A 27,020-nucleotide genomic window follows, 5' to 3' on the forward strand; every position below is an offset into this window, starting at 1 on the left:
TGCACCGTGTTGTTTGGCTACTAGCCGGCTGGCTTGTGGCCTTCCGAACGACGCCCGACAACAACTCTTCTGCTGGTCTGGTTGCTCCAGGCTGGCCCTTGCTTCCTTTTTCAAGAGAGGCACCCCGGACCCTCCTGGTCCACTCCAGACGCCATTTTAGGTCCACCGCGTGGGCTTGAATTTGCCAAGGCTTTGTTGCCCAATCCTGGGTCCAGCGACGCCGACAGCTTCTATCTTCATGGGACAGCTCGATCCTCCATCCTGGTCGCCGACAACGCCTCCTGGTCCGTGAGATCTTCGAGTCAAGCGTCACCCACTCACCTTGTCGAGGTGGCTACCATCCGGTGCCCTCCTGGTGCCCACTGACTACTGGCTAGTAGTCTCGAACTTGGTCCCCTCTGCTTTCAGGTGTCATCCATCTTCGAGATCCAGGCTTGGATCCAACTGAACTTTCTTCACTGGTCACCGGCCAGCATCTTTTCTTCCGGCTCCTGGTCCGTCTACGAGGATTCCCGACGTCTTTTCAGACCTATGCAGCTGCAGCCCCTGGGCTAGGTAACTTCGGCATTTCGGTGCCCCAGCATAGCCTCACTATCCAAGGGTCAGAATCTACTTTCGTTTTCTCCCTACCAGGTCGGGTTCGCCCGAGAACACTAACTTTCTATTTCCTAGCTGTAGGAAGGTACATCCTGACTATGGTTGCCCCCAACTTTTTGCCCTGTGTTTTAGCTGGTTTTGGACATAGTCGACCTGGGACCCTGCCAATCAGGACCCCAGGCCTACTGCTCTCTCTTTAAAATGGATTCCATGTACCCTAGGTACATTTCCAATTGGTACTGGGCCACCTTATCAGACCCTGTAACTCAGGGCATAGGTGTACCCAGGGCTGCCAGGGGCTGCAGCATGTATTATGCCACCCCTGGCTGGCCTCCTAAATTTGACACAACTGGCTGCATGACAGCTGGGGCAAAGTCGTGTAATCACCCTTTGCTGTAGGTGTAGTATACCTATACCTAACCCTAAAATGGACACACAGATTCCTATCAGTCACTCCTATGGCAGGCCTTGACAATCCTGAAGGCAGAGTGCTTGGAATCGTGTGAGATGGTGCTCTGGCATGAGCTGAGCCTGTCTGCAGCTTGCGGAACCAAGTCCTAATAGCTGTTCCATGATATCGCATACCATATACTCTTAAGTGCATTATAATCCTCGCGGTTAAATGCTAACTTTGGTATTGCTTTATCAAAACATGTCGAGTAAGGTGTCATACGAATTGGAATACTAACCCCTCGCCAATGCTGGCGACGGGGTTAGCATTCCACCCTTCTAGAGGGACACGACATGTATGTAACTGTGAACCCCGGTTAAAGTTAACTGAAGCCTCAGCTCCACAAAATGGATGCTGCCACCACAGACACGAGTCTGACCCCCTGCAGCTGGGAGTCCTTCCAGTGAGGGGAGCCTGGACAAAGGGTTTCCTGTCAGGGGCGGTGCTAGCACCGTCCCAGACAGGGTTTTGTGTATCCTGGGTAGGCAGGGCTTTTCAGGAAGGTGACTGCTGAGTGGCACCCCGGTGCTCACTACGCATAGGCCAGTCAGAACCAGTTCCAGGGGCACACCAGCCCCTGGCCTGGGGAAGTCCGGCAGGGGAGAGGGGTGTAACCACCCCCCTCCTGGTCCCACCCATAGGCAGGACCTAGTCACCGGGTCAGCCCCCTTTTTTAGTATAAAGATAGGAGCGGGCCCCCTGTTAAAATTAGATCATCTTTGGAATCAAGATACCACTTTCTTCGAAAGGACTTCACGATTTCTTCTTCAAGATTCTCCCTTGTGGCTAAGGAGTAGTCACCCTGCATCAAGCGGGCACCATCCTAAAGAACACTGCGGTCTGCTGCCAGTCCTTCATCACGAATCCGACGACCCAGCTCGACGAGACCCGGCTTCCCTGGCACCTCTGACCTCTACTCACCTCTACAGCCAAGCTGAGAACCGTGAGTGCGACGAGACCTTAAGGGACCGACGATCGCCAAGACTGCACGACATCTTTACTGCAAGCCCACCGTGTCCTCCACTGGTGAGTGCTTTGGGGTCCGAGAAGCCCCGACCCTGCGCAGCTCCAGCACCCAAGATCAGCCCCCCTGCATCTCCACGATCTGCGTGGGGCCCTTTTGCTGTTTGCTGTGCACCGCGTTGTTTGGCTACTAGCCGGCTGGCTTGTGGCCTTCTGAACGACGCCCAACGACTTCACGACTGCTGGTCTGGTTGCTCCAGGCTGGCCCTTGCTTCCTTGTTCAAGAGAGGCACCCCGGACCCTCCTGGTCCACTCCAGACGCCATTTTAGGTCCACCGCGTGGGCTTGAATTTGCCAAGGCTTTGTTGCCCAATCCTGGGTCCAGCGACGCCGACAGCTTCTATCTTCGTGGGACAGCTCGATCCTCCATCCTGGTCGCCGACAACGCCTCCTGGTCCGTGAGATCTTCGAGTCAAGCGTCACCCACTCACCTAGTCGAGGTGGCTACCATCCGGTGCCCTCCTGGTGCCCACTGACTACTGGCTAGTAGTCTCGAACTTGGTCCCCTCTGCTTTCAGGTGTCATCTATCTTCAAGATCCAGGCTTGGATCCGACTGAACTTTCTTCACTGGTCACCGGCCAGCATCTTTTCTTCCGGCTCCTGGTCCGTCTACGAGGATTCCCGACGTCTTTTCAGACCTATGCAGCTGCAGCCCCTGGGCTAGGTAACTTCGGCATTTCGGTGCCCCAGCATAGCCTCACTATCCAAGGGTCAGAATCTACTTTCGTTTTCTCCCTACCAGGTCGGGTTCGCCCGAGAACACTAACTTTCTAATTCCTAGCTACCATAGACTTTTGTCCCGCATCTCGCGTGAGAGTGCACACACTGCACCCGAGTCCCCTAGGCCTCCTAGAAGTAATCTAACGATTCCCTAGTCAAGTCCTAGCGATTCCAAAAGCTATTAGTACTGTACTTACCTGCTAGGAATTTCGCATTCCACTTTCAGAGTATATGGTTTTCCGTGCCCCTCGGGCATTTGTATATACTGTGCTAACTTAAGTATTTTTGTAAGAGTTTTGGTTTGTGCTTAGTACCCTGTCCTCATAAAGAGTACAGGGCTGTTGTGATCTTTAATAAATAACTGTTTATTTTTCATAACACTTGTGTGGTGTCCTTTCACTGGGTATTCAAGGGGTATATGTGTGGTAAACAGCTGGCTTAACACGCCCTCTCGAGTCTTTAGCCTTAGACTGCTCGTATCCATGCTACTAGGATAGCTGGTCTATAAGGTTGACTTACAACCAATCATCAATAAGGGTTGCTGGACTGATACATAGTGGGCACTAGAATAGTGACCACTGCATATCAGGCCACCTTCTCACATTGGTGGCAGCGGTTGGGATTTGAGCTTGCTGTTGTTTTACCACACGTATCCTAAGAATATCTTGTTGAAAGATCACATAAGTACTGTTAGGTACATATAACTAAAGCTTAGAATACTCTGAGTTCTACTGAACCAGCTGTTGTAGCTCCTCAAGGCTTAGCACACCTTGGCTGCAACTCTTAGCAAGGGATCAGTAGGTAACACATAGTGTAGGTAGGTGCATCACTTACACCACACTAGAAGCAGTATGTCGGCCACAGGAGGAAACACTGAGTCTCCCCTTGTGTCAGTTGACCCTCCACAGGTCATCCCTTCAAAATATACTGCTCTTAGCTTCCATGAGATGAGACAAGTGTGTACTCTCAGGAAACTAAAACAGGGGTCTAACCCCACCACTTCCTTTCTGATTGGTCTCTTAGAGGCTTATGAGGCCAGTAGGGCTGGTAACCCAGACCCTTCTAATCCAGATGGAAGTTTGCCCTCCTTACAGGGTCCCTTTGATATCCATCCCCTCCTTGAGGCAGATGTTGCTGAGGATGAGGATGAGTTATCAGGGGATGAGGCAGATAAGGGACAGGTAGAAGTCAGCAGACTAAGCAGGTCCAACTTAAGCAGACATGAGCTTGGTACTGGGGAACTCCTGGGCCCACTCTCAGGTCAGCTTAACATTGGGAATGGACGAGTTAGGTCTCTATCAAGAGGCTCTAGCAGATCCTTTCGAACCAATGGCTCTCTCAACTCTTCTCACAGAGGAATGTCTTCCCCTAAGAGGAGAGTGTATGAAGCTGAAGAAAGGGCAGTCAAACTGAGGATTGAAAGGGAAGAACTTGCCCTGGCCAAAGAGAGACTTGCCCTTGCTAGAGAGCAAGAATTATGTGGGCTAGTTCCCACTGGTGGCAGCAATAATCCTAGCAATAGGGAAAGGAGTTTTGATAAAAAGCACCTGAATAAGATAGTGCCCCCCTTTAAAGAAGGGGATGACATCCACAAATGGATTACTGCTTTGGAGAGAGCCTGCACTGTGCAGGGTGTTCCCCAAAGTCAGTGGGCAGCTATCTTGTGGCTCTCCTTTGATGGTAAAGGTAGAGATAAGCTCCTCACCACAAGGGTGGAGGATGCTAACAATTACCAAATCTTGAAGAATACACTGGTTGATGGGTTTGGTTTAACCACTGAACAATACAGGATGCTGTTCAGAGACACCCAGAAAACTCAGTCTCAAGATTGGACTGACTTTGTTGATTGTGCCACTAAGGCTTTTGAAGGCTGGCTACTGGGTAGTAAGGTTACTGATTTTAAAGGATTGTATAATCTAATTATGAGGGAGCAAATCTTAAATAATTGTCAGAACCAGTTATTACATCAGCACCTGGTAGACTCTGATCTGACCTCTCCACAGGAATTGGGTAAGAGGGCAGACAAATGGGTCAGAACCAGGGTTAGGCCTAAAAACCAGGGTGGTGACCAGAAAAAGGAATCAACCAAGCCTCAAGAGAAGGGTGGGGATAAATCCTCAGAGAAGACTTCCCAAGGGCCCCAAAACTCCAACAAGGGTGGTGGGTCCCAGAACACTCCTTCAGAACAAAAGAAACCTTATTGCCATACCTGTAAACAGGTGGGTCATTACAAAAGTGATGTCAGTTGCCCTAAAAATGGTAATAAGGGAAACATACCCCCAGGTAATACTCCTAAACCTCCTGTTACCACTAGTGGTAATCCCCCAGGTGGTGGGAGTGCCCCCAAGAATGTGGTGGGCATTACTTTGGGCAATCAGGAGGACTATGGCCTAGCCAGGTTCCCTGACCACACTCTTGTCTGTGAGACTGGCATGGGGTTTGCCAACTTCACTACTGGACCCCACATTTTGGGAAAGTATAGACAAGAAGTTTTAGTGAATGGTCGGAAAGTTGAGGCATTCAGAGACACAGGGGCCAGCCTCACCATGGTGAGTGACCATCTGGTCCCCTCTGCTCAACTGACCCCTGGTTTTACTTATCAGGTGACAGACATTCATGGAGTGAAGAGAAGGCATCCCATGGCAGTAGTCAAGCTCAGTTGGGGTAATGTCACAGGGCCCATGAGAGTGGCAGTGACAGATAACCTACCTGTAGATTGCTTACTGGGGAATGACCTGGAACTCTCAGCATGGGCTGAGGTGGAGCAAGAAACTCACTCCAGAATGATAGGCCTATCCAGACAGGTTAGTGGGGCAGTAATAGATACAGCCCCAGTCCAAGCACCATTCCTCCCTGAAAAGGTTGGAAGGGCAGTGGTAGCCACTGCCCAGGCTCAGACAGACTTTCCAGAACAGGATAGGAGGGCTGTGACAGTCACAGCCCAAACACAGACTGAGTGCCCTCCTGAAAAGGTTGAAATGGTCTCAGCCTCTACTCAAACAGATAGTGAGGTTGTGAAGCCTGAAACAATGGATCACTCCACTCAAACAGAGAGCATTGAGGAGGAAGAAGAGTCTTCCCCCTCCCAGACACTAGGTGAGAGCCAGCCTCCTCAGGGAACTGACTCTACCCCTGTTGAAGGAACTGCCCCAGAGGTAGTCAGGCCTAGCCTGGCAGAGCCCCTGATGGCAGTGGACCCTTCCCAGGTGGGACCCAGTCTGGAGCAGGTAACCTGCACCTCTCTACCCTGCCTCAGTCAGCCCAGGGCTGTGGAGGTCAGGGAGGCCAGTGGTGGACCCAAAAGGGCCCCCTGTCCAAAAGAACCCCTTAATCAACAGATTAGGATCACTGAAGCTGGTAAACCTAGCCAAGTGAAAATAGAACAGACTCCTGAGGGATCCCCCTTAAAAGTAGTTAGGGAACTCCCACAGCTGGACACTGGTGGGCACAGCCAAACATGGGGCCTAAAAACCCCAGACCTGACCTGTACCTCCAGTAAGCCAAACAGAGGGACTCAGCCTCCAGCTTTAGGTAGCCAGAGGCTGACCCTGAGAGCTCAGTGCATCTCAGCTAAAGAAAGAAAGGCACACATGATGGATGGTGATTGGAGGAAGTTGAGCCCAAAGGTAGAGGAGCCTCACTTCAGTACTCCAACCCAGCATCAGCCTTCTTCTTTCCCAAGACACACCAGAAACAGAGATTCCCTATGGTGGAGACCCTCAGATACCCTTAGGGTGAGGGGTTGCCTAGTGGACCATGACACAGGGGGAAACCAAGCCAGAGCTGGTCCTTCCTTATATGGCCACTTAGGTAATAGAGGCTTACCTGGGCAAGGATAGCCTTATCTCCTTTCGTTTGGGGGGGGGTTGTGTAGGAAGGTACATCCTGACTATGGTTGCCCCCAACTTTTTGCCCTGTGTTTTAGCTGGTTTTGGACATAGTCGACCTGGGACCCTGCCAATCAGGACCCCAGGCCTACTGCTCTCTCTTTAAAATGGATTCCATGTACCCTAGGTACATTTCCAATTGGTACTGGGCCACCTTATCAGACCCTGTAACTCAGGGCATAGGTGTACCCAGGGCTGCCAGGGGCTGCAGCATGTATTATGCCACCCCTGGCTGGCCTCCTAAATTTGACACAACTGGCTGCATGACAGCTGGGGCAAAGTCGTGTAATCACCCTTTGCTGTAGGTGTAGTATACCTATACCTAACCCTAAAATGGACACACAGATTCCTATCAGTCACTCCTATGGCAGGCCTTGACAATCCTGAAGGCAGAGTGCTTGGAATCGTGTGAGATGGTGCTCTGGCATGAGCTGAGCCTGTCTGCAGCTTGCGGAACCAAGTCCTAATAGCTGTTCCATGATATCGCATACCATATACTCTTAAGTGCATTATAATCCTCGCGGTTAAATGCTAACTTTGGTATTGCTTTATCAAAACATGTCGAGTAAGGTGTCATACGAATTGGAATACTAACCCCTCGCCAATGCTGGCGACGGGGTTAGCATTCCACCCTTCTAGAGGGACACGACATGTATGTAACTGTGAACCCCGGTTAAAGTTAACTGAAGCCTCAGCTCCACAAAATGGATGCTGCCACCACAGACACGAGTCTGACCCCCTGCAGCTGGGAGTCCTTCCAGTGAGGGGAGCCTGGACAAAGGGTTTCCTGTCAGGGGCGGTGCTAGCACCGTCCCAGACAGGGTTTTGTGTATCCTGGGTAGGCAGGGCTTTTCAGGAAGGTGACTGCTGAGTGGCACCCCGGTGCTCACTACGCATAGGCCAGTCAGAACCAGTTCCAGGGGCACACCAGCCCCTGGCCTGGGGAAGTCCGGCAGGGGAGAGGGGTGTAACCACCCCCCTCCTGGTCCCACCCATAGGCAGGACCTAGTCACCGGGTCAGCCCCCTTTTTTAGTATAAAGATAGGAGCGGGCCCCCTGTTAAAATTAGATCATCTTTGGAATCAAGATACCACTTTCTTCGAAAGGACTTCACGATTTCTTCTTCAAGATTCTCCCTTGTGGCTAAGGAGTAGTCACCCTGCATCAAGCGGGCACCATCCTAAAGAACACTGCGGTCTGCTGCCAGTCCTTCATCACGAATCCGACGACCCAGCTCGACGAGACCCGGCTTCCCTGGCACCTCTGACCTCTACTCACCTCTACAGCCAAGCTGAGAACCGTGAGTGCGACGAGACCTTAAGGGACCGACGATCGCCAAGACTGCACGACATCTTTACTGCAAGCCCACCGTGTCCTCCACTGGTGAGTGCTTTGGGGTCCGAGAAGCCCCGACCCTGCGCAGCTCCAGCACCCAAGATCAGCCCCCCTGCATCTCCACGATCTGCGTGGGGCCCTTTTGCTGTTTGCTGTGCACCGCGTTGTTTGGCTACTAGCCGGCTGGCTTGTGGCCTTCTGAACGACGCCCAACGACTTCACGACTGCTGGTCTGGTTGCTCCAGGCTGGCCCTTGCTTCCTTGTTCAAGAGAGGCACCCCGGACCCTCCTGGTCCACTCCAGACGCCATTTTAGGTCCACCGCGTGGGCTTGAATTTGCCAAGGCTTTGTTGCCCAATCCTGGGTCCAGCGACGCCGACAGCTTCTATCTTCGTGGGACAGCTCGATCCTCCATCCTGGTCGCCGACAACGCCTCCTGGTCCGTGAGATCTTCGAGTCAAGCGTCACCCACTCACCTAGTCGAGGTGGCTACCATCCGGTGCCCTCCTGGTGCCCACTGACTACTGGCTAGTAGTCTCGAACTTGGTCCCCTCTGCTTTCAGGTGTCATCTATCTTCAAGATCCAGGCTTGGATCCGACTGAACTTTCTTCACTGGTCACCGGCCAGCATCTTTTCTTCCGGCTCCTGGTCCGTCTACGAGGATTCCCGACGTCTTTTCAGACCTATGCAGCTGCAGCCCCTGGGCTAGGTAACTTCGGCATTTCGGTGCCCCAGCATAGCCTCACTATCCAAGGGTCAGAATCTACTTTCGTTTTCTCCCTACCAGGTCGGGTTCGCCCGAGAACACTAACTTTCTAATTCCTAGCTACCATAGACTTTTGTCCCGCATCTCGCGTGAGAGTGCACACACTGCACCCGAGTCCCCTAGGCCTCCTAGAAGTAATCTAACGATTCCCTAGTCAAGTCCTAGCGATTCCAAAAGCTATTAGTACTGTACTTACCTGCTAGGAATTTCGCATTCCACTTTCAGAGTATATGGTTTTCCGTGCCCCTCGGGCATTTGTATATACTGTGCTAACTTAAGTATTTTTGTAAGAGTTTTGGTTTGTGCTTAGTACCCTGTCCTCATAAAGAGTACAGGGCTGTTGTGATCTTTAATAAATAACTGTTTATTTTTCATAACACTTGTGTGGTGTCCTTTCACTGGGTATTCAAGGGGTATATGTGTGGTAAACAGCTGGCTTAACACGCCCTCTCGAGTCTTTAGCCTTAGACTGCTCGTATCCATGCTACTAGGATAGCTGGTCTATAAGGTTGACTTACAACCAATCATCAATAAGGGTTGCTGGACTGATACATAGTGGGCACTAGAATAGTGACCACTGCATATCAGGCCACCTTCTCACACTAGCTACCATAGACTTTTGTCCGCATCTCGCGTGAGAGTGCACACACTGCACCCGAGCCCCCTAGGCCTCCTAGTCGTAATCTAACGATTCCCTAGTCAAGTCCTAGCGATTCCAAAAGCTATTAGTACTGTACTTACCTGCTAGGAATTTCACATTCCACTTTTAGAGTATATGGTTTTCCGTGCCCCTCGGGCATTTGTATATACTGTGCTAACTTAAGTATTTTTGTAAGAGTTTTGGTTTGTGCTTAGTACCCTGTCCTCATAAAGAGTACAGGGCTGTTGTGATCTTTAATAAATAACTGTTTATTTTCATAACACTTGTGTGGTGTCCTTTCACTGGGTATTCAAGGGGTATATGTGTGGTAAACAGCTGGCTTAACACGCCCTCTCGAGTCTTTAGCCTTAGACTGCTCGTATCCATGCTACTAGGATAGCTGGTCTATAAGGTTGACTTACAACCAATCATCAATAAGGGTTGCTGGACTGATACATAGTGGGCACTAGAATAGTGACCACTGCATATCAGGCCACCTTCTCACATTGGTGAGCAGCGGTTGGGATTTGAGCTTGCTGTTGTTTTACCACACGTATCCTAAGAATATCTTGTTGAAAGATCACATAAGTACTGTTAGGTACATATAACTAAAGCTTAGAATACTCTGAGTTCTACTGAACCAGCTGTTGTAGCTCCTCAAGGCTTAGCACACCTTGGCTGCAACTCTAGCAAGGGATCAGTAGGTAACACATAGTGTAGGTAGGTGCATCACTTACACCACACTAGAATCAGCATGTCAGACAAAGGAGGAAACACTGAGTCTCCCCTTGTGTCAGTTGACCCTCCACAGGTCATACCTTCAAGATATGCTGTGCTTAGCTTCCAGGAGTTACGTCAAGTATGTACCTCTAGGAAGATTAAGCAGGGGTCTAACCCCACAACTGCTTTTCTGATTGGTCTCTTAGAGACTCATGATGCAAGGAGGGCTGGTAACCCAGACCCTTCTACTTCAGAAGGCAACATGCCCTCCCTACGGGGTCCCTTTGATAGCCAAGACCATCCCCTTCAGGAAGCAGATGATGCTGATGATGAGGATGATGACTTGGAGTCTAGGGGTGAGGCAGACCAGGGACAGGTAGAAGTCGTTAGACTAACCCGGACCAACTTAAGCAGACATGAGAGGGACTCTAGGGGAGCCCTGGGGCCACTCTCAGGTCAGCTTAACATTGGGAATGGACGAGTTAGGTCTCTATCTAGAGGCTCTAACAGATCCCTTCATACCAATGGCTCTCAACGTTCCTCTCAAAGGGGAATGACATCTCCCCAGAGGAGAGTGTATGAAGCTAAGGAAAAGGCAGCCAATCTGAGGATTGAAAGGGAAGAACTTGCCCTGGCCAAAGAAAGGCTTGCCTTTGCTAGAGAGCAACAATTGAGTGGGGCAGTCCCCACTGGTGGCAGCATTGTACCTAGCAATAGGGAAAGGAGTTTTGATACAAAACACCTTGGTAAGATAGTGCCCCCCTTTAAACAAGGGGATGACATCCACAAATGGATTACTGCTTTGGAGAGGGCCTGCACTGTGCAAGGTGTTCCCCCAAGTCAGTGGGCAGCTATCTTGTGGCTCTCCTTTGAGGGTAAAGGAAGAGACAAGCTCCTCACCACAAGGGTAGAGGATGCTAATGATTACCAAGTCTTGAAGAATGCACTGGTTGAAGGGTTTGGCCTAACCACTGAGCAGTACAGGGTGCTGTTCAGGGATACCCAGAAAACTCAGTCTCAAGATTGGGCTGACTTTGTAGATTGTGCCACTAAGGCTTTTGAGGGCTGGTTGCTGGGCAGTAAGGTTACTGATTATAAAGGATTGTACAATTTGATGATGAGAGAACAAATTTTAAACAATTGTCAGAACCAGTTGTTGCATCAGCATCTTGTTGACTCAGATCTGACCTCTCCCCAAAAATTGGGAAAGAAGGCAGACAGATGGGTTAGAACAAGAGTTAAACAGAACCAGGGCCAGAATCAAGGTGGTCAGAAGAAAGCAGACCAGAAGGGTAAGGATTCAAAAGGGGAACAAAATGACCAGAAGTCTTCGACAGGTCCCCAACAACCCAAAGAGGGTGGGGGTCAGGCTCCCCAAAAGAAGAAAGAAGGCCAATCTAAAAGGTGGTGCCAATACTGCAAAAGTAAAACTCACTGGTTTAGTGAGTGCACCAAGAAAGGAGGAGGGCAGACTCCTGCCACTGCAGCCCCTAAGGCACCTGTGCCCCCTAGTACAGCCAGCAGTGGTAGTGCACCTCCCAAGGGTTTAGTAGGGTTAACCCTGGGTTCTGAGGGGAGTGACAACTTAGTTGGCACCCTTACTCAAGCTGTCCTTGTCAGTACAGGGGATATGGATATATCCCCTGACATCAGTCCCAATACTTTGGGCAAATACAGACAGACACCTTTTATCAATGGAAAAATGGCTCAGGCCTATAGGGACACTTGTGCCAGTGTCACAATGGTGACACCTAGCTTTGTGGACCCTGGACAGATCATGCCAGGTACAGAATTCCTGGTGACCAATGCAAGCAATGTCACTACCAATCATAGTATGGCAATTGTAGCTTTCTCCTGGGGAGGGGTAACTGGCCAAAAGAAGGTTGTAGTTAGTTCAGACCTCCCAGTGGATTGTTTGTTGGGCAATGATTTGGAGTCATCACAATGGTCAGAAGTGGAGCAGAGGACTCATCTGGAGATGTTAGGCTTGCCAGCACATGTGTTTGCTGTGACCAGGTCACAGGCCAGAAGATGCCCCACTGAACAGGTGCTGGATCCTGGAACAATGGACCAGACACCTTCCAAGAAAAAGAGCAGTAGGGTTAAGGCTGTGCCTTCCCCCTTGCCCCAGGTTGTGGATCAGGTCTCAGAGGAGGCTGACCTACAGGAATTGAGGGAAACTGAGCCTAGGGAGTTTGAACTTGATCAAGTTGAATTCTTGGGCTCAGGGGGACCCTCAAGGGAAGACCTGGGGAAGGACCAGTTAGACTGCCCTTCTCTTGAACCCCTCAGACAGCAGGCTGCTGCTGAGGCTGCTGGGAACGCCACAGGTACCCACAAGGTATACTGGGAAGATGGACTCCTGTACACTGAGTCAAGAGACCCCAAGCCTGGCATGACCAGGAGGCTGGTTGTACCCTTGTCTCAGAGAGGTTTCCTACTTACCTTGGCCCATGAGATTCCCTTAGCAGGTCACTTAGGCCAGACAAAGACTTGGGACAGACTTGTCTCACACTTTCACTGGCCTCACATGAATGAGGATACCAAGGAGTTTTGTCGCTCCTGTGTCACTTGCCAAGCCAGTGGTAAGTCAGGTGGCACAACAAAGGCCCCCCTTATACCAATGCCTGTGGTGGGGGTGCCCTTTGAAAGAGTGGGGATTGACATTGTTGGTCCAATGGAACCCCAGACAGCATCAGGGCACAAGTTTATACTGGTGGTAGTGGATCATGCCACCAGGTATCCTGAAGCTATTCCACTTAGGACCACCACAGCACCTGTGGTGGCAAGGGCCCTAGTTGGAGTGTTCTCCAGAGTGGGCTTCCCTAAGGAGGTTGTCTCTGACAGAGGTGCAAACTTCATGTCAAGCTACTTAACTGCTATGTGGAAGGAGTGTGGTGTCAATTACAAATTCACTACACCCTATCACCCACAATGCAATGGGCTTGTTGAAAGGTTCAACAGGACCCTAAAAGGGATGATTCATGGACTACCTGAAACACTCAGGCGTAGATGGGATGTCCTGATGCCCTGCCTTCTGTTTGCTTACAGAGAGGTCCCACAAAAGGGGGTTGGCTACAGCCCTTTTGAACTTTTGTATGGGCATCCTGTGAGAGGCCCCTTGTGTTTGGTGAAGGAAGGATGGGAGAGACCTCTCAAAAAGCCTGCAACCAACATAATGGACTATGTACTTGGTCTCCGCTCCAGGATGGCTGAGTATATGGAGAAGGCATCTGAAAACCTTAAGGCCAGTCAAGAACTTCAAAAAGCTTGGCATGACCAAAAGGCTGTCCTGACTGTTTACCAGCCTGGACAGAAGGTGTGGGTGTTGGAGCCAGTGGCCCCAGCAGCACTCAAAGACAAATGGTCTGGGCCCCACACAATTCTTGAGCAAAAGGGAGAGGTCACCTACCTGGTGGACCTTGGAACTCCCAGGAGTCCCCACAGGGTACTCCATGTCAACAGGCTCAAAGCATATGTCGACAGGAAGGACATGAGCTTGCTCATGGCCATAGATGAGGGACAGGAGGAGGAGAGTGACCCTCTCCCAGACCTGCTCACTCAGAATCCTGATGATGGGTCAGTAGATGGTGTTGTCTTTTGTGGCAGCCTCTCTGAACATCAGCAGAAAGACTGTAAACAGGTTCTTCAGTCTTTCAGACGTATGTTCTCTCTGACACCCAGTCAGACCAATTGGTGCACCCATGAGGTTGACACTGGTGACAGCCTACCTGTCAAGAGTAAAATCTACAGGCAGCCTGATCATGTTAGAGACTGCATAAAAACTGAAGTGCAGAAAATGTTGGAGTTGGGAGTCATTGAACCCTCAGATAGCCCCTGGGCTAGTCCAGTAGTTCTAGTGCCAAAGCCTCACACCCAAGATGGTAAGAGAGAGATGAGGTTTTGCGTAGACTACAGGGGTCTCAATGCAGTCACTAAGACTGATGCCCACCCAATACCAAGGGCAGATGAACTTATAGATAGATTGGCTTCTGCCAACTACTTAAGTACATTTGACTTAACAGCTGGGTATTGGCAAATCAGGTTAGCTGAGGATGCCAAGCCCAAGACAGCATTTTCAACCCCTGGTGGGCATTATCAATTTGTGGTAATGCCCTTTGGTCTGAAAAATGCACCTGCCACCTTCCAAAGGTTGGTGAATCAAGTCCTTACTGGGCTGGATGACTTCTGTGCAGCATATCTAGATGATATTGCTGTCTTTAGCTCCACCTGGGAGGATCACCTGGTCCACCTGAGGAAAGTGTTAGAGGCTCTGCAAGCAGCAGGCCTCACTATCAAGGCCACCAAGTGCCAGATAGGGCAGACACAGGTTGTATACCTGGGCCACCTTGTAGGTGGAGGCCAGGTTCAGCCACTGGAGAGCAAAATACAGTCAATCAGGGACTGGGCTCCTCCAACCACCCAGACTCAGGTTCGAGCTTTCTTGGGCCTGACTGGATACTACAGAAAGTTTGTCAGGAACTATGGTTCCATTGTGACACCATTAAATGAACTGACAAGTAAGAAAATGCCAAAAAAGGTTCAGTGGACAGCAGGCTGTCAAAAAGCATTCGATGACCTAAAGCAGGCCATGTGCACAGCACCTATCCTTAAGAGTCCAGACTACTCCAAACCATTCATTGTCCAAACAGATGCTTCTGAGTTGGGTGTGGGAGCTGTTCTTTCTCAACTGAATTTTGATGGTCAGGATCAGCCCATTGCTTTTATAAGCAGAAGGCTGACCCCCAGAGAGAAGAATTGGTCAGCTATTGAGAGGGAGGCCTTTGCTGTGGTTTGGGCCCTGAAGAAGCTGAGGCCATACTTGTTTGGCACTCACTTCAAGATTCAGACCGACCATAAGCCCCTCTTGTGGCTAAATCAGATGAAGGGTGAAAACCCCAAACTGCTTAGGTGGTCCATTTCCCTACAGGGGATGGACTTTACAGTGGAACATAGACCTGGTACTGATCATGGCAATGCCGATGGGCTCTCCAGATATTTCCACTTAGAACAAGAAGACTCACCTGGTCAAGGTTAGCTTATTGTCCCAAAGTTTGGGGGGGGGTCATGTAGGAGAGTAGGGTCTGCAATCCTATGATCACCCAGATTTTTTGCTTTTGTTTCACTGGTTTACGACTTTCTCTGGCTGTGGGCCTGCCAATCAGACCCACAGCCTGGCTGTTCTCTTTCTAAATTACCTCATGTACCCTAGGTGCATCTACCAATTGGTACTGGGCCACCTTATCAGACCCTGTAACTCAGGGCATAGGTGTACCCAGGGCTGCCAGGGGCTGCAGCATGTATTATGCCACCCCTGGCTGGCCTCCTAAATTTGACACAACTGGCTGCATGACAGCTGGGGCAAAGTCGTGTAATCACCCTTTGCTGTAGGTGTAGTATACCTATACCTAACCCCAAAATGGACACACAGATTCCTATCAGTCACTCCTATGGCAGGCCTTGACAATCCTGAAGGCAGAGTGCTTGGAATCGTGTGAGATGGTGCTCTGGCATGAGCTGAGCCTGTCTGCAGCTTGCGGAACCAAGTCCTAATAGCTGTTCCATGATATCGCATACCATATACTCTTAAGTGCATTATAATCCTCGCGGTTAAATGCTAACTTTGGTATTGCTTTATCAAAACATGTCGAGTAAGGTGTCATACGAATTGGAATACTAACCCCTCGCCAATTCTGGCGACGGGGTTAGCATTCCACCCTTCTAGAGGGACACGACATGTATGTAACTGTGAACCCCGGTTAAAGTTAACTGAAGCCTCAGCTCCACAAAATGGATGCTGCCACCACAGACACGAGTCTGACCTCCTGCTGCTGGGAGTCCTTCCAGCGAGGGAGGCCTGGACAAAGGGTTTCCTGTCCGGGGCGGTGCTAGCACCGTCCCAGACATGGTTTTGTGTATCCTGGGTAGGCAGGGCTTTTCAGGAAGGTGACTGCTGAGTGGCACCCCGGTGCTCACTACGCATAGGCCAGTCAGAACCAGTTCCAGGGGCACACCAGCCCCTGGCCTGGGGAAGTCCGGCAGCAGAGAGGGGTGTAACCACCCCCCTCCTGGTCCCACCCATAGGCAGGACCTAGTCACCGGGTCAGCCCCCTTTTTTAGTATAAAGATAGGAGCGGGCCCCCTGTTCAAATTAGATCATCTTTGGAATCAAGATACCACTTTCTTCGAAAGGACTTCACGATTTCTTCTTCAAGATTCTCCCTTGTGGCTAAGGAGTAGTCACCCTGCATCCGCAGGCACCATCCTAAAGAACACTGCGGTCTGCTGCAAGTCCTTCATCACGAATCCGACGACCCAGCTCGACGAGACCCGGCTTCCCTGGCACCTCTGACCTCTACTCACCTCTACAGCCAAGCTGAGAACCGTGAGTGCGACGAGACCTCGAGGGACCGACGATCGCCAAGACTGCACGACATCTTTACTGCAAGCCCACCGTGTCCTCCACTGGTGAGTGCTTTGGGGTCCGAGAAGCCCCGACCCTGCGCAGCTCCAGCACCTAAGGTCAGCCTCCCTGCATCTCCACGATCGGCGTGGGGCCCTTCTGCTGTTTGCTGTGCACCGTGTTGTTTGGCTACTAGCCGGCTGGCTTGTGGCCTTCCGAACGACGCCCGACAACAACTCTTCTGCTGGTCTGGTTGCTCCAGGCTGGCCCTTGCTTCCTTTTTCAAGAGAGGCACCCCGGACCCTCCTGGTCCACTCCAGACGCCATTTTAGGTCCACCGCGTGGGCTTGAATTTGCCAAGGCTTTGTTGCCCAATCCTGGGTCCAGCGACGCCGACAGCTTCTATCTTCATGGGACAGCTCGATCCTCCATCCTGGTCGCCGACAACGCCTCCTGGTCCGTGAGATCTTCGAGTCAAGCGTCACCCACTCACCTTGTCGAGGTGGCTACCATCCGGTGCCCTCCTGGTGCCCACTGACTACTGGCTAGTAGTCTCGAACTTGGTCCCCTCTGCTTTCAGGTGTCATCCATCTTCGAGATCCAGGCTTGGATCCAACTGAACTTTCTTCACTGGTCACCGGCCAGCATCTTTTCTTCCGGCTCCTGGTCCGTCTACGAGGATTCCCGACGTCTTTTCAGACCTATGCAGCTGCAGCCCCTGGGCTAGGTAACTTCGGCATTTCGGTGCCCCAGCATAGCCTCACTATCCAAGGGTCAGAATCTACTTTCGTTTTCTCCCTACCAGGTCGGGTTCGCCCGAGAACACTAACTTTCTATTTCCTAGCTACCATAGACTTTTGTCCGCATCTCGCGTGAGAGTGCACACACTGCACCCGAGCCCCCTAGGCCTCCTAGTCGTAATCTAACGATTCCCTAGTCAAGTCCTAGCGATTCCAAAAGCTATTAGTACTGTACTTACCTGCTAGGAATTTCACATTCCACTTTTAGAGTATATGGTTTTCCGTGCCCCTCGGGCATTTGTATATACTGTGCTAACTTAAGTATTTTTGTAAGAGTTTTGGTTTGTGCTTAGTACCCTGTCCTCATAAAGAGTACAGGGCTGTTGTGATCTTTAATAAATAACTGTTTATTTTCATAACACTTGTGTGGTGTCCTTTCACTGGGTATTCAAGGGGTATATGTGTGGTAAACAGCTGGCTTAACACGCCCTCTCGAGTCTTTAGCCTTAGACTGCTCGTATCCATGCTACTAGGATAGCTGGTCTATAAGGTTGACTTACAACCAATCATCAATAAGGGTTGCTGGACTGATACATAGTGGGCACTAGAATAGTGACCACTGCATATCAGGCCACCTTCTCACACTGGGTACCTGGTTGGCAGGGTACCCAGGGTTACTCAAAGAGAATCAAAATCAGGCAAAAAGTGAGGCAACCATGCAAATAGTGGGAGGCAACCAAGCAAAAAGGGGTATTTTCCTACAATACATACATATACATGCATAGACACAAAAATGTATTTTCATATATGTTCCTGGTACCTGCACAGGGGCGGGACTATTCAGTGCTTATGACTACTGACTATCCCCTGGAAGAGAAAAAAGACTGACGTGCAATGCTTCAGGGGGGGGAGGGGAGAAAATGGACATGCTGCCAACCCTAAAACTTCCTTGAGAAAAACAACTTGCAAGGTCTGTGCCGGAACAGTAGATGGCAGGCGTATGAATAGCATGTGTATTTACAGCCAACACGCTACGAATATGTAAAACTGCTCACAACACATTTCCGGCAGTGCAAGTCGAAATAGCAATGATGTAGGCTTAAAATGATAAGCTCAATACAAACAGACTAAGAGATTAAGTCAAACTAGTAATTCCAAAAAAGTGACTTACTGGCAAAGGTTTTCTCTTTGGCGATAGGGTGCATTTCAATGTAGTGTTCGCAAGATTACATGGATAGTTCAGTAAGAAGTTATACATTGCTCTAGCATTTTTTGCGCTATCAAGATGCAGAATTGCCTGTCAAAAAACAATAAATTGACAAAAATTACACAGAATCATACAAAACATCAACTGGAGTACAATTAAGAAAATATTGGTGAAAGGATAATATTACTTACCCAGTAAGCATCTGTTCTTGGCATGCAGAGCTGTAGATTCACATGCTGTGCATAGTCCGCCTTCTAGTGTTGGGTCCGGATCATTGCACTTTTTCTTCAAAGTGTTTCCAGTCACGAGGTAAGTGACTCCTTTCAGTGATAGTGCGCATGGGCATCGACTAGATTGTTACCCGCAGAGGGTGAGAATGTAGTAGTAAAGAATAGAGATGTCCAGGCGTATGTATGTAAATTAAATAGAGAACCACAGCAGATACAGGTATCCAGGGAGGTGGGTGGGCTCATGTGAATCTACCACTCTACATGCTAACAGATGCTTACTGGGTAAGTAACATTATCCGTTTGAGGCATGTGAGCTGTAGATCACATGCTGTGCATAGACTATATAGTAGTATCCTCCCAAAGCGGTGGCTAACTCGTGCTGTTGGAGTGGTCTGAAATAGTATCCCAAGTACAGCTTGACCCCCCATTGGCTTGTTATCTCGCGAACGCTTACGCAATAGTGTTTATTGAAGGTGTAGACAATGTTGTAGCTTTGCAAATGTCAACAACGGGAAGGTTTCCCAAAAAGCCTTAGTGGCCCCTATCTTGCGAGTGGAATGTGCCCTAGGGTGTACCGTTAGAATGTTCTTTGCTTTCACATAGCAGGTTTGAATGCACTCAATAGACATTGCAATACTTGAATTGGAAATAGGATTGCCCTTGTGTGGTGGCGCAAAAGCAACAAAGTTCTTTTGTTTTACGAAAAGATTTTGTCCTTTCAATGCAGTTCAAGAGTCCTATACAAACATCTACGGTGTGAAATCTCGTTATGCCACTGAATCAGGTTGAAGGAAGAATGTGGGTGACTTTACCAACTGATTTATGTGAAACGCAGATACTACCTTAGTAATATTAGGTAATACTTTATTGTACAGTTAATAAAACCATTACAAAACCAGCAGCAATAAAAACAGTTATAAGTATTTATAGCAGCATAGGGGATGGTACTTAAGGTAAGTTAAAAGAGAGAAAAGGACTTTAGTTTGGACAATGCTAAAAATTAAAATGAAAAATTAAAAGGGAGTGATACTACCTTAGGTAAAAATTTAGGATTGATACGAAGAAACACTGTAGTTGGAAAAATTGTTCTTGTATGGTAAATGCCTGTAATTCACTCACTCTCCTTAAAGAAGCGATTCCAATGAAGAAAGCGGTTTTCCAGGAGAGTAACTGTGGTTCGCATTTGTGCATAGGCTCAAAGAGTGGGCCTATTAATCTTGTGAGGACTAGGTTAGGATTCCACACTTGAGCAGGTGGAAGTTTGTAGCACGACTCTTTAGTCCTTCCATGAAGGCTTTGATCACTAGTACTCCAAACAATGACAAATGCGGTCTATTTTGTAGATATGCAGCTACAAGTGCAGGTGCAGTCTGATGGAGGTGTAAGCCAACACGGACTGTTGCAAGTGTAATAGATAGCAGATGTTTTGTACGGAAGCATCAAGAGGGTTGATATTTTTACTACAATAAACCACAAATCGCTGCCACATAGCAGGCTCTTGTAATAGGTCTTCTAGCTTCCCTAATGATAGTCATACATTCTGGTGGAAGGTTCAAGTAACCAAACTCCAAGATTTCAGGAGCCAGATCGCGAGGTTCAGCTGTTTTGGATCTGTGTGTCTGATTTTCACATGGCTCTGTGTGAGGAGATTTGAGGTTAAATGTAGCTTTTGATGCGGAACTCGAGATAGCTCCAACAGGGTTGTGAACCAAGGTTGACATACCCATGTGGGAACTACTAGGATTAGTGCGAGACATTTGCCTGAGCTTGTGAATAACTAATGGAATGAGTGGGAGAGGCAGAAAAGCATAGGCAAATATCCCTGACCAGTTCATCCATAGTGCATTGCCCTTGGATTGCGGGTGTGGGTACTGTGAGAAGTTGGCCTGATATATGATGTTCACTAGTTCTAGTGATCACCTTGTATCAGTCCAAACAACCCTTATGGTGATTGGTTGTAAGTCAACCTTATAGACCAGCTATCCTAATGGTAGCATGGACAAAGCAGTCTTAGGCTAAACTCTTTTGGCATGTGAAGCCAGCTGTTTTACCACATATAACCCCTTGAATACTAAGTGAAAGGACACCACACCGGTTGTTATGAAAATAAACAAGATATTTATTAGCATACACCTCTGAACTCTTTATGAGATTAGAGGGCTAAACACATGACAATCTCTTAGGAAAAATACGTTTAAGTTGCACAAATTGCAATGGTGCCCTTGGGCACGACAAACCATATACTAAGTGGAACGTGAAAGTCGATAAAAGGAATGGAGCTGTCCAGAGGCTGTAGGATCGCTGGGACCACGCTGTACTAACTCTAGGTAGGCAATAGGAGGCCCACGGAACGCATGTGCAGAGTGTGAACTCACACGTGAGATGCATAACAGTGTCTATGGACAGTAAAGTTCAAGGAAAAGGTGAGTACGGACAATCCGGACTAGGTAGAACTAAAACGACTGAGGAACTGGACAATAGGAGAGTCAAGCTACCCTTGAGCACCAAAAGGCTCGTGTTACCTCACCCACAGGCTGCGGGTGCATAGGTGCCAAGTCGTGTCTGGTTCCGGCGTTGAAGTCTATGGAGCCTGGAGGAAAAGATGCTGCAGGCGGTCAGGAGGAAGATGCCCGGTGGGATCCAAGGGTGGATCAGTGAAGAGAAGAACCTGAAAGCAGAGGGGACAATGTTCAAAGTCACTAGCCAGTGACTGGAGTGGAACCAGGAGTGAAACCAGATGTCGTCGTCGTCGTGGCGATCAGGTGAAGGTGGACGCTTGTCTCTGCAGCCACGTGGACCAGGTGGTGTCTTCGACGACCAGGTTGGAGGCACGAGCTGTCCCACGCAGGCTCTCGCTGTCGGCGGTGTCAGCAGGCCTAGGCAAAGGCAACCCACGCAGTGAGTGGAAACGGTGTCTGCAGTGGACAAGGAGGGTCCGGGGTGCTCCTCTTTTGGAAGGAAGCAAGGGCCAGTCTGGAGCAACCAGACCAGCGGTGAAGATTTCAGGGTTCGTCGTCTAGGAGGCCACTAGCACAGCCGGCAAGTGACCAGACAACGCGTCGAGCAGCAAACAGGCAGAAGGGCCCCACGCAGATCTCGTGGATGCTGGAGGGCTGGTCTTCGGTGCAGGAACTGCTCGGGGTCGGGGCGGCTCAGTCCCCAAAGCACTTGGACGAAGATGCCTCTGAAGTCGTGCTGGAGAGAAGTGCTGCTTCTTTCAAGATGGCCGGTTCCACGTGTCTCGTCGCACCCACGGATCTCAGCTGTGCTGCTGATGTAGGTAGAGGTCGGAGAGGTCTGGGAATCCGGGTCTCGTCGGGCTCTGAAGTCTGAATCCTTGCAGGAAGACGACAAAGGGAAGCCGCTGGACGCTGATGGTGCCTGCTTCTGTAGGGTGGACACTCCTTGCCAACCAGGGAGATTTCTTCAGTCTTCTGTTTGAGCAGAACGTCGAAGTCCAGAGTTACTTCTTGTAAAGTTGTTCAGGATAATCTAATTTGGAATGGGACCAGCTCCTACCTTTATTCAGCTAAAGGGGGCTGCACTACGACTAGGTCCCTCCTCTGGGTGTGAGCAGGAAGGGGGGTGGTTACACCCCCTTTCTTTTGTCAGGTCTTGCGCCAGCTCTGGGGCTGGAGGGCCCAAGGAACTGGTTCGGGCCGGTGTATGCACAGGGAAACCTTCTGTGCCCCAGGCATGTCTCATTACTTTCAGCCCTGTCCTAACTAATACACAAAATCCTGTCTGGGGTGGTGCTGGCACCTCCCAAGGCAGGGAACCCTTTGTCCGAGCCTCCCTCGCTGGAAGGACTCCCAGCAGCAGGAGGTCAGACTTGTGTCTGTGGTGGCAGCATCCATTTTGTGATGCTGAGGCTTGAGTTAACTTTAACCGGGGTTCACAGTTACATACATGTCGTGTCCCTCTAGAAGGGTGGAATGCTACCCCCGTCGCCAGAATTGGCGAGGGGTTAGTATTCCAATTCGTATGACACCTTACTCGACATGTTTTGATAATGCTATACCAAAGTAAGCATTGGACTGCGAGGTTCGTAATGCACTTAAGAGTATACGGTATAGCGTTATCATGGAACAGCTATTAGGACTTGGTTCTGCAAGCTGCAAACGGGCTCAGCTAATGCCAGAGCACCATCTCACATAATTCCAAGCACTCTGCCTTCACGATTGAGAAGGCCTGTCATAGGAGTGACTGATAGGAATATATGTGTTCATTTTAGGGTTAGATATAGGGATACTATATCTAAAGCAAAGGGTGATTACACCACCTTGCCCCAGCTGTCGTGCAGCCAGTTGTGTCTGTTTAGATGGCCAGCCAGGGTTGGCACGATACATGCTTCAGCCCCTGGTAGGTCCTGGGTACACCTATGCCCTGGATACCTAAGGTATGCTGTACAGGGACTGATAAGGTGGCCCAGTACTAACTGGTAAATGCACCTAAGGTACATGGTTGTCAATTTAGAGAGAGAACAGCTAGGCTGTGGGTCTGATTAGCAGGCCCACAGCCAGGGAAAGTCGTAAACCAGTGAAGCAAAAAGCAAAAAATCAGGGGTGACCATAGGATTGCAGACCCTACTCTCCTACACTTCCCCTCTTGGATGAGCATCTCAGCTGCCTCTTTGTATTCATCTGGCAGGTGCTATAACAGGGTCTCCAGTGTGTCGTAATGTGCCCTGTCATACCTGGCTAGAATTGCTTGTGTGTTTGAAATGCGCCAGATTTTGGCCGCTTGAGCTGCCACCCTTTTCTCTGATGCCTCAAACACCTTAGATTCCTTATCTGGGGGAGGAGCATCACCCGTTGTTTGTGAATTAGCCCTCTTCCGGGCATTAGAAACAACAAGAGAGTCCAACGGCAACTGTCCCTTGATGTAAGTAGGGTCACCAGGCGCCGGTTTATACTTCTTTTCAATTCTAGGGTCTATCACCCTGGCTCTCGTAGGCTCCTTAAAGATCTCCCCAGCATGCTTCAAGACACCCTTTAACATAGGCAGAGTCTTGACAGTCCTCTCTGAGACGGAAAAGGTGTCAAAAAGAAAGTCCACTTCAATGGGGTCAGCATGGAGCTGGACGTCCAGATTCTTTGCTGCTCTTTCAATGAGGGCATTAAACACAGCTGAATCCTCTGTAGGCGACGTTTCTACAGCATACATCTGAGTGTCTAGGGTAGAGTGAGGATTGTAGGAGAGTAGGGTCTGCAATCCTATGATCACCCAGATTTTTTGCTTTTGTTTCTCTGGTTTACGACTTTCCCTGGCTGTGGGCCTGCCAATCAGACCCACAGTCTAGCTGTTCTCTCACTAAATTGACATGTGTACCTTAGGTGCATTCTCCAATTGGAACTGGGCCACCTTATCAGACCCTGTAACTCAGGGCATAGGTGTACCCAGGGCCTACCAGGGGCTGAAGCATGTATTATGCCACACCTAGATGGCCATCTAAATCTGACACAACTGGCTGCACGACAGCTGGGGCAAGGTGGTGTAATCTCCCTTTACTTTAGATATAGTATACCTATATCTAACCCTAAAAATGGACACACAGATTCCTATCAGTCACTCCTATGGCAGGCCTTGACAATCCTGAAGGCAGAGTGCTAGGAATCGTGTGAAATGGTGCTCTGGCATGAGCTGAGCCCGGTTGCAGCTTGCGGAACCAAGCCCTAATAGCTGTTCCATGATAACACATACCATATACCATATACCATATACTCTTAAGTGCATTATAATCCTCGCGGTTAAATGCTATCTTTGGTATTGCTTTATCAAAACATGTCGAGTAAGGTGTCATACGAATTGGAATGCAAATGCTACTTACCAGTATGCATCTGTTCTTGGCATGTAGGGCTGCTGACATTCATATCTGTGCATAGATCACAGCCTAGTGTTGGGTCCGGATGATTGCACATTGTTGTTCTGGAAGAGTCTTCGAAGTATCACGAGATAGGTGGCTCCTCCCCTGGACTACAGTGCGCATGGGCATAGACTCCATCCCCAGATTGTTTTTAGCCATTGTGGCCAAGATGGAGTGGAACTCAGTGAATGATGACCATGCTATGAAATGATATGTGAACACTGCAGCTGCTACAGGCGCCGGGGAGGAGGGCGGGCGATATGAATGTCAGCAGCCCTACATGCCAAGAACAGATGCATACTGGTAAGTAGCATTTGCAGTTCGAGGCATGTGGGCTGCTGAAGTCATATCTGTGCATAGAATACATAGCAGTCCCTCCATTAGCGGCGGCCGCCCGAGCCAGCTGCAGCAGTTTGGAAAAGTGTCTTGAGAACAGCCTGCCCTACAGCTGCTTGCTGTTTGGAGTGCACGTCTACACAGTAATGCTTAGTAAATGTATGTGTGGTAGACCATGTGGCTGCTTTACATATGTCCTCTAAGGGAATGTTTCCAAGGAAAGCCATAGAGGCCCCCAACTTTCTGGTGGAGTGGGCTCTCGGTGGAATTGTAAAAGTGTGTTTTGCCTTTGCATAGCAGATTTGAATACATTTCACGATCCACCTGGCAATACCAGCCTTGGAAATAGTTACCTTTGTAATGTGGCGCAAAGGTAACAAAAAGCTGCTTAGTCTTTCTAAAATCCTTGGTCCTATCAATGTAATACATTAGGGCCCGTTTAACGTCAAGGGTGTGGAGCATTCGCTTCGCCAGCGACTCTGGATTTTGAAAGAACACCACCCCGAAACTGCTCTGACTGCAAGGCACCCATAGACTTAGCAGTGTCGGTGTCCTTTTTCATTTTCTCGAGGGTGGTATCAACTTCTGGGCCAAACAGTTGGTCTGGGTTGACAGTTTGGTTGAGGATGGTAGTTTGAATGTCTGGTTTGAAACCGGATATTCTGAGCCATGCATGCCTACGCAGTAGAACGCTAGTGTTTATCGCTCTTGAGGCGGTGTCAGCCACATCCAGAGCGCACTTAATTGAAGCATTGGTGATAAGCTTCCCCTCCTGTATCAACATCTCAGCTGCTTCCTTATATTGCTCTGGCAGGTGTTGTAGAAGGGTCTCTAGAGTGTCGTAGTGTGCCCTGTCGTAACGCGCAAGCAGCGCCTGTGTGTTGGATATGCGCCATATGTTGGCTGCCTGCGCAGCAACACGCTTCCCCGAAGCCTCAAATACTTTTGATTCCTTGTCTGGGGGAGGAGCATCACCCGTAGTCTGAGTTGGCTCTTTTGCGAGCATTGGAGACAACCAAGGAATCCAGAGGCAACTGTCCTTTGATGCATGTTGGATCAGTGGGCGCTGCCTTGTACTTCTTGTCAATACGTGGGTTGACGACTCTTGCTCGAGTGGGCTCCTTGAAGACCTCTGGCGCATGTTTCAACACCCCTTTTAGCATTGGCAAAGTCTTTACAGTTTTTTCAGCGACTGAAAAGGTGTCAAAAAGGAAATCGACGTCTACTGGGTCAGCATGGAGATCAAAGTCATGGTTGGCTGCCGCTCTTTCGATTAGAGCATTGAAAGCTGCAGAGTCCTCAGTTGGGGAAGTTTTTGCTGAAAAGAGCAGAGGCTCCTGTCCTGACTGCGGGTCCCCAGGGTCGCCACCTGCAGACCAAGGCTCAGTCACATCTTCTGGGTCTGAGTAGACTGGATAGGCATACTCATCCTCGTCGTTACCATCACCCTCCTCAACATTAGAATGAGTGGGTGAAAGTTCATGGCCTTGGGGTGATGCAGCCTCCAAAGGGGCAGAGGCACCAGCAGAGTCCATCTTTTTCTTAAGTGGGATTTGGAAATGCTCCAAAGCTGGTTCAGGGGTGATCTTCCTTTTAAGGAGAGAGAGCTTGCCTGTGTTGGCGTCGATGATCACTTCTTGACGCTCTTCTGCCAGTGGTTGGTGGCGCGGGCTTGGAACCACCAACGATGCCTATGGCGTCGAAGATAACTTCAAGGGCACCCCGGCCCCAGGCTTCGCTGTGAAAGCCTTCGGCGCCGTCTTCGGCGGCAACGTGAACAGAATCGGCGTGGGCGCTTTCGCCGGTTTCTGGAGAGGCTTGGGCGGCACAGTGCCCTGCGGCTCGACTGCCGCGGTCCCCTCTCTAATACGCTGAAGGGACTCGTTGACCTTTTTAGTAAGCGAGGCGGAGGGACGCACCGGCTCGAGAGAGTCTTCCGAAGCAGATTTTGGGCCGGCGACCGAGGCCGCAGTCTTCGGAGCCGACGCAGCTGCCCCCTTGGCCTTGTCGATTGGAAGCGGGGCAGTGATAGACTCGGGGTCGTCCTGCCGCTTCTTTGTGGTCTTCTTATGGTCGTCGACCTTCTTGGTATCGATG

At 49.8% G+C, this 27,020-nt stretch overlaps 1 protein-coding gene across 1 annotated transcript in view; it reads right to left on the minus strand.

Moving 5' to 3' along the window:
• The window catches only part of LOC147725993 (uncharacterized), a 273,904-nt gene extending 255,324 nt beyond the window's left edge, over positions 1 to 18,580 (minus strand). The window contains exon 1 of the mRNA XM_086960111.1: positions 18,456 to 18,580. Coding sequence (XP_086816237.1) covers positions 18,456 to 18,542 — 87 coding nt within the window. The 5' untranslated portion in view covers positions 18,543 to 18,580. The remainder of the gene's footprint in view (positions 1 to 18,455) is intronic.
• Positions 18,581 to 27,020: the final 8,440 nt, after the last annotated feature.

Source organism: Lissotriton vulgaris, chromosome 3_1 (genome assembly GCF_964263255.1).
Source record: "Lissotriton vulgaris chromosome 3_1, aLisVul1.2, whole genome shotgun sequence".
NCBI lineage: Eukaryota > Metazoa > Chordata > Amphibia > Caudata > Salamandridae > Lissotriton > Lissotriton vulgaris.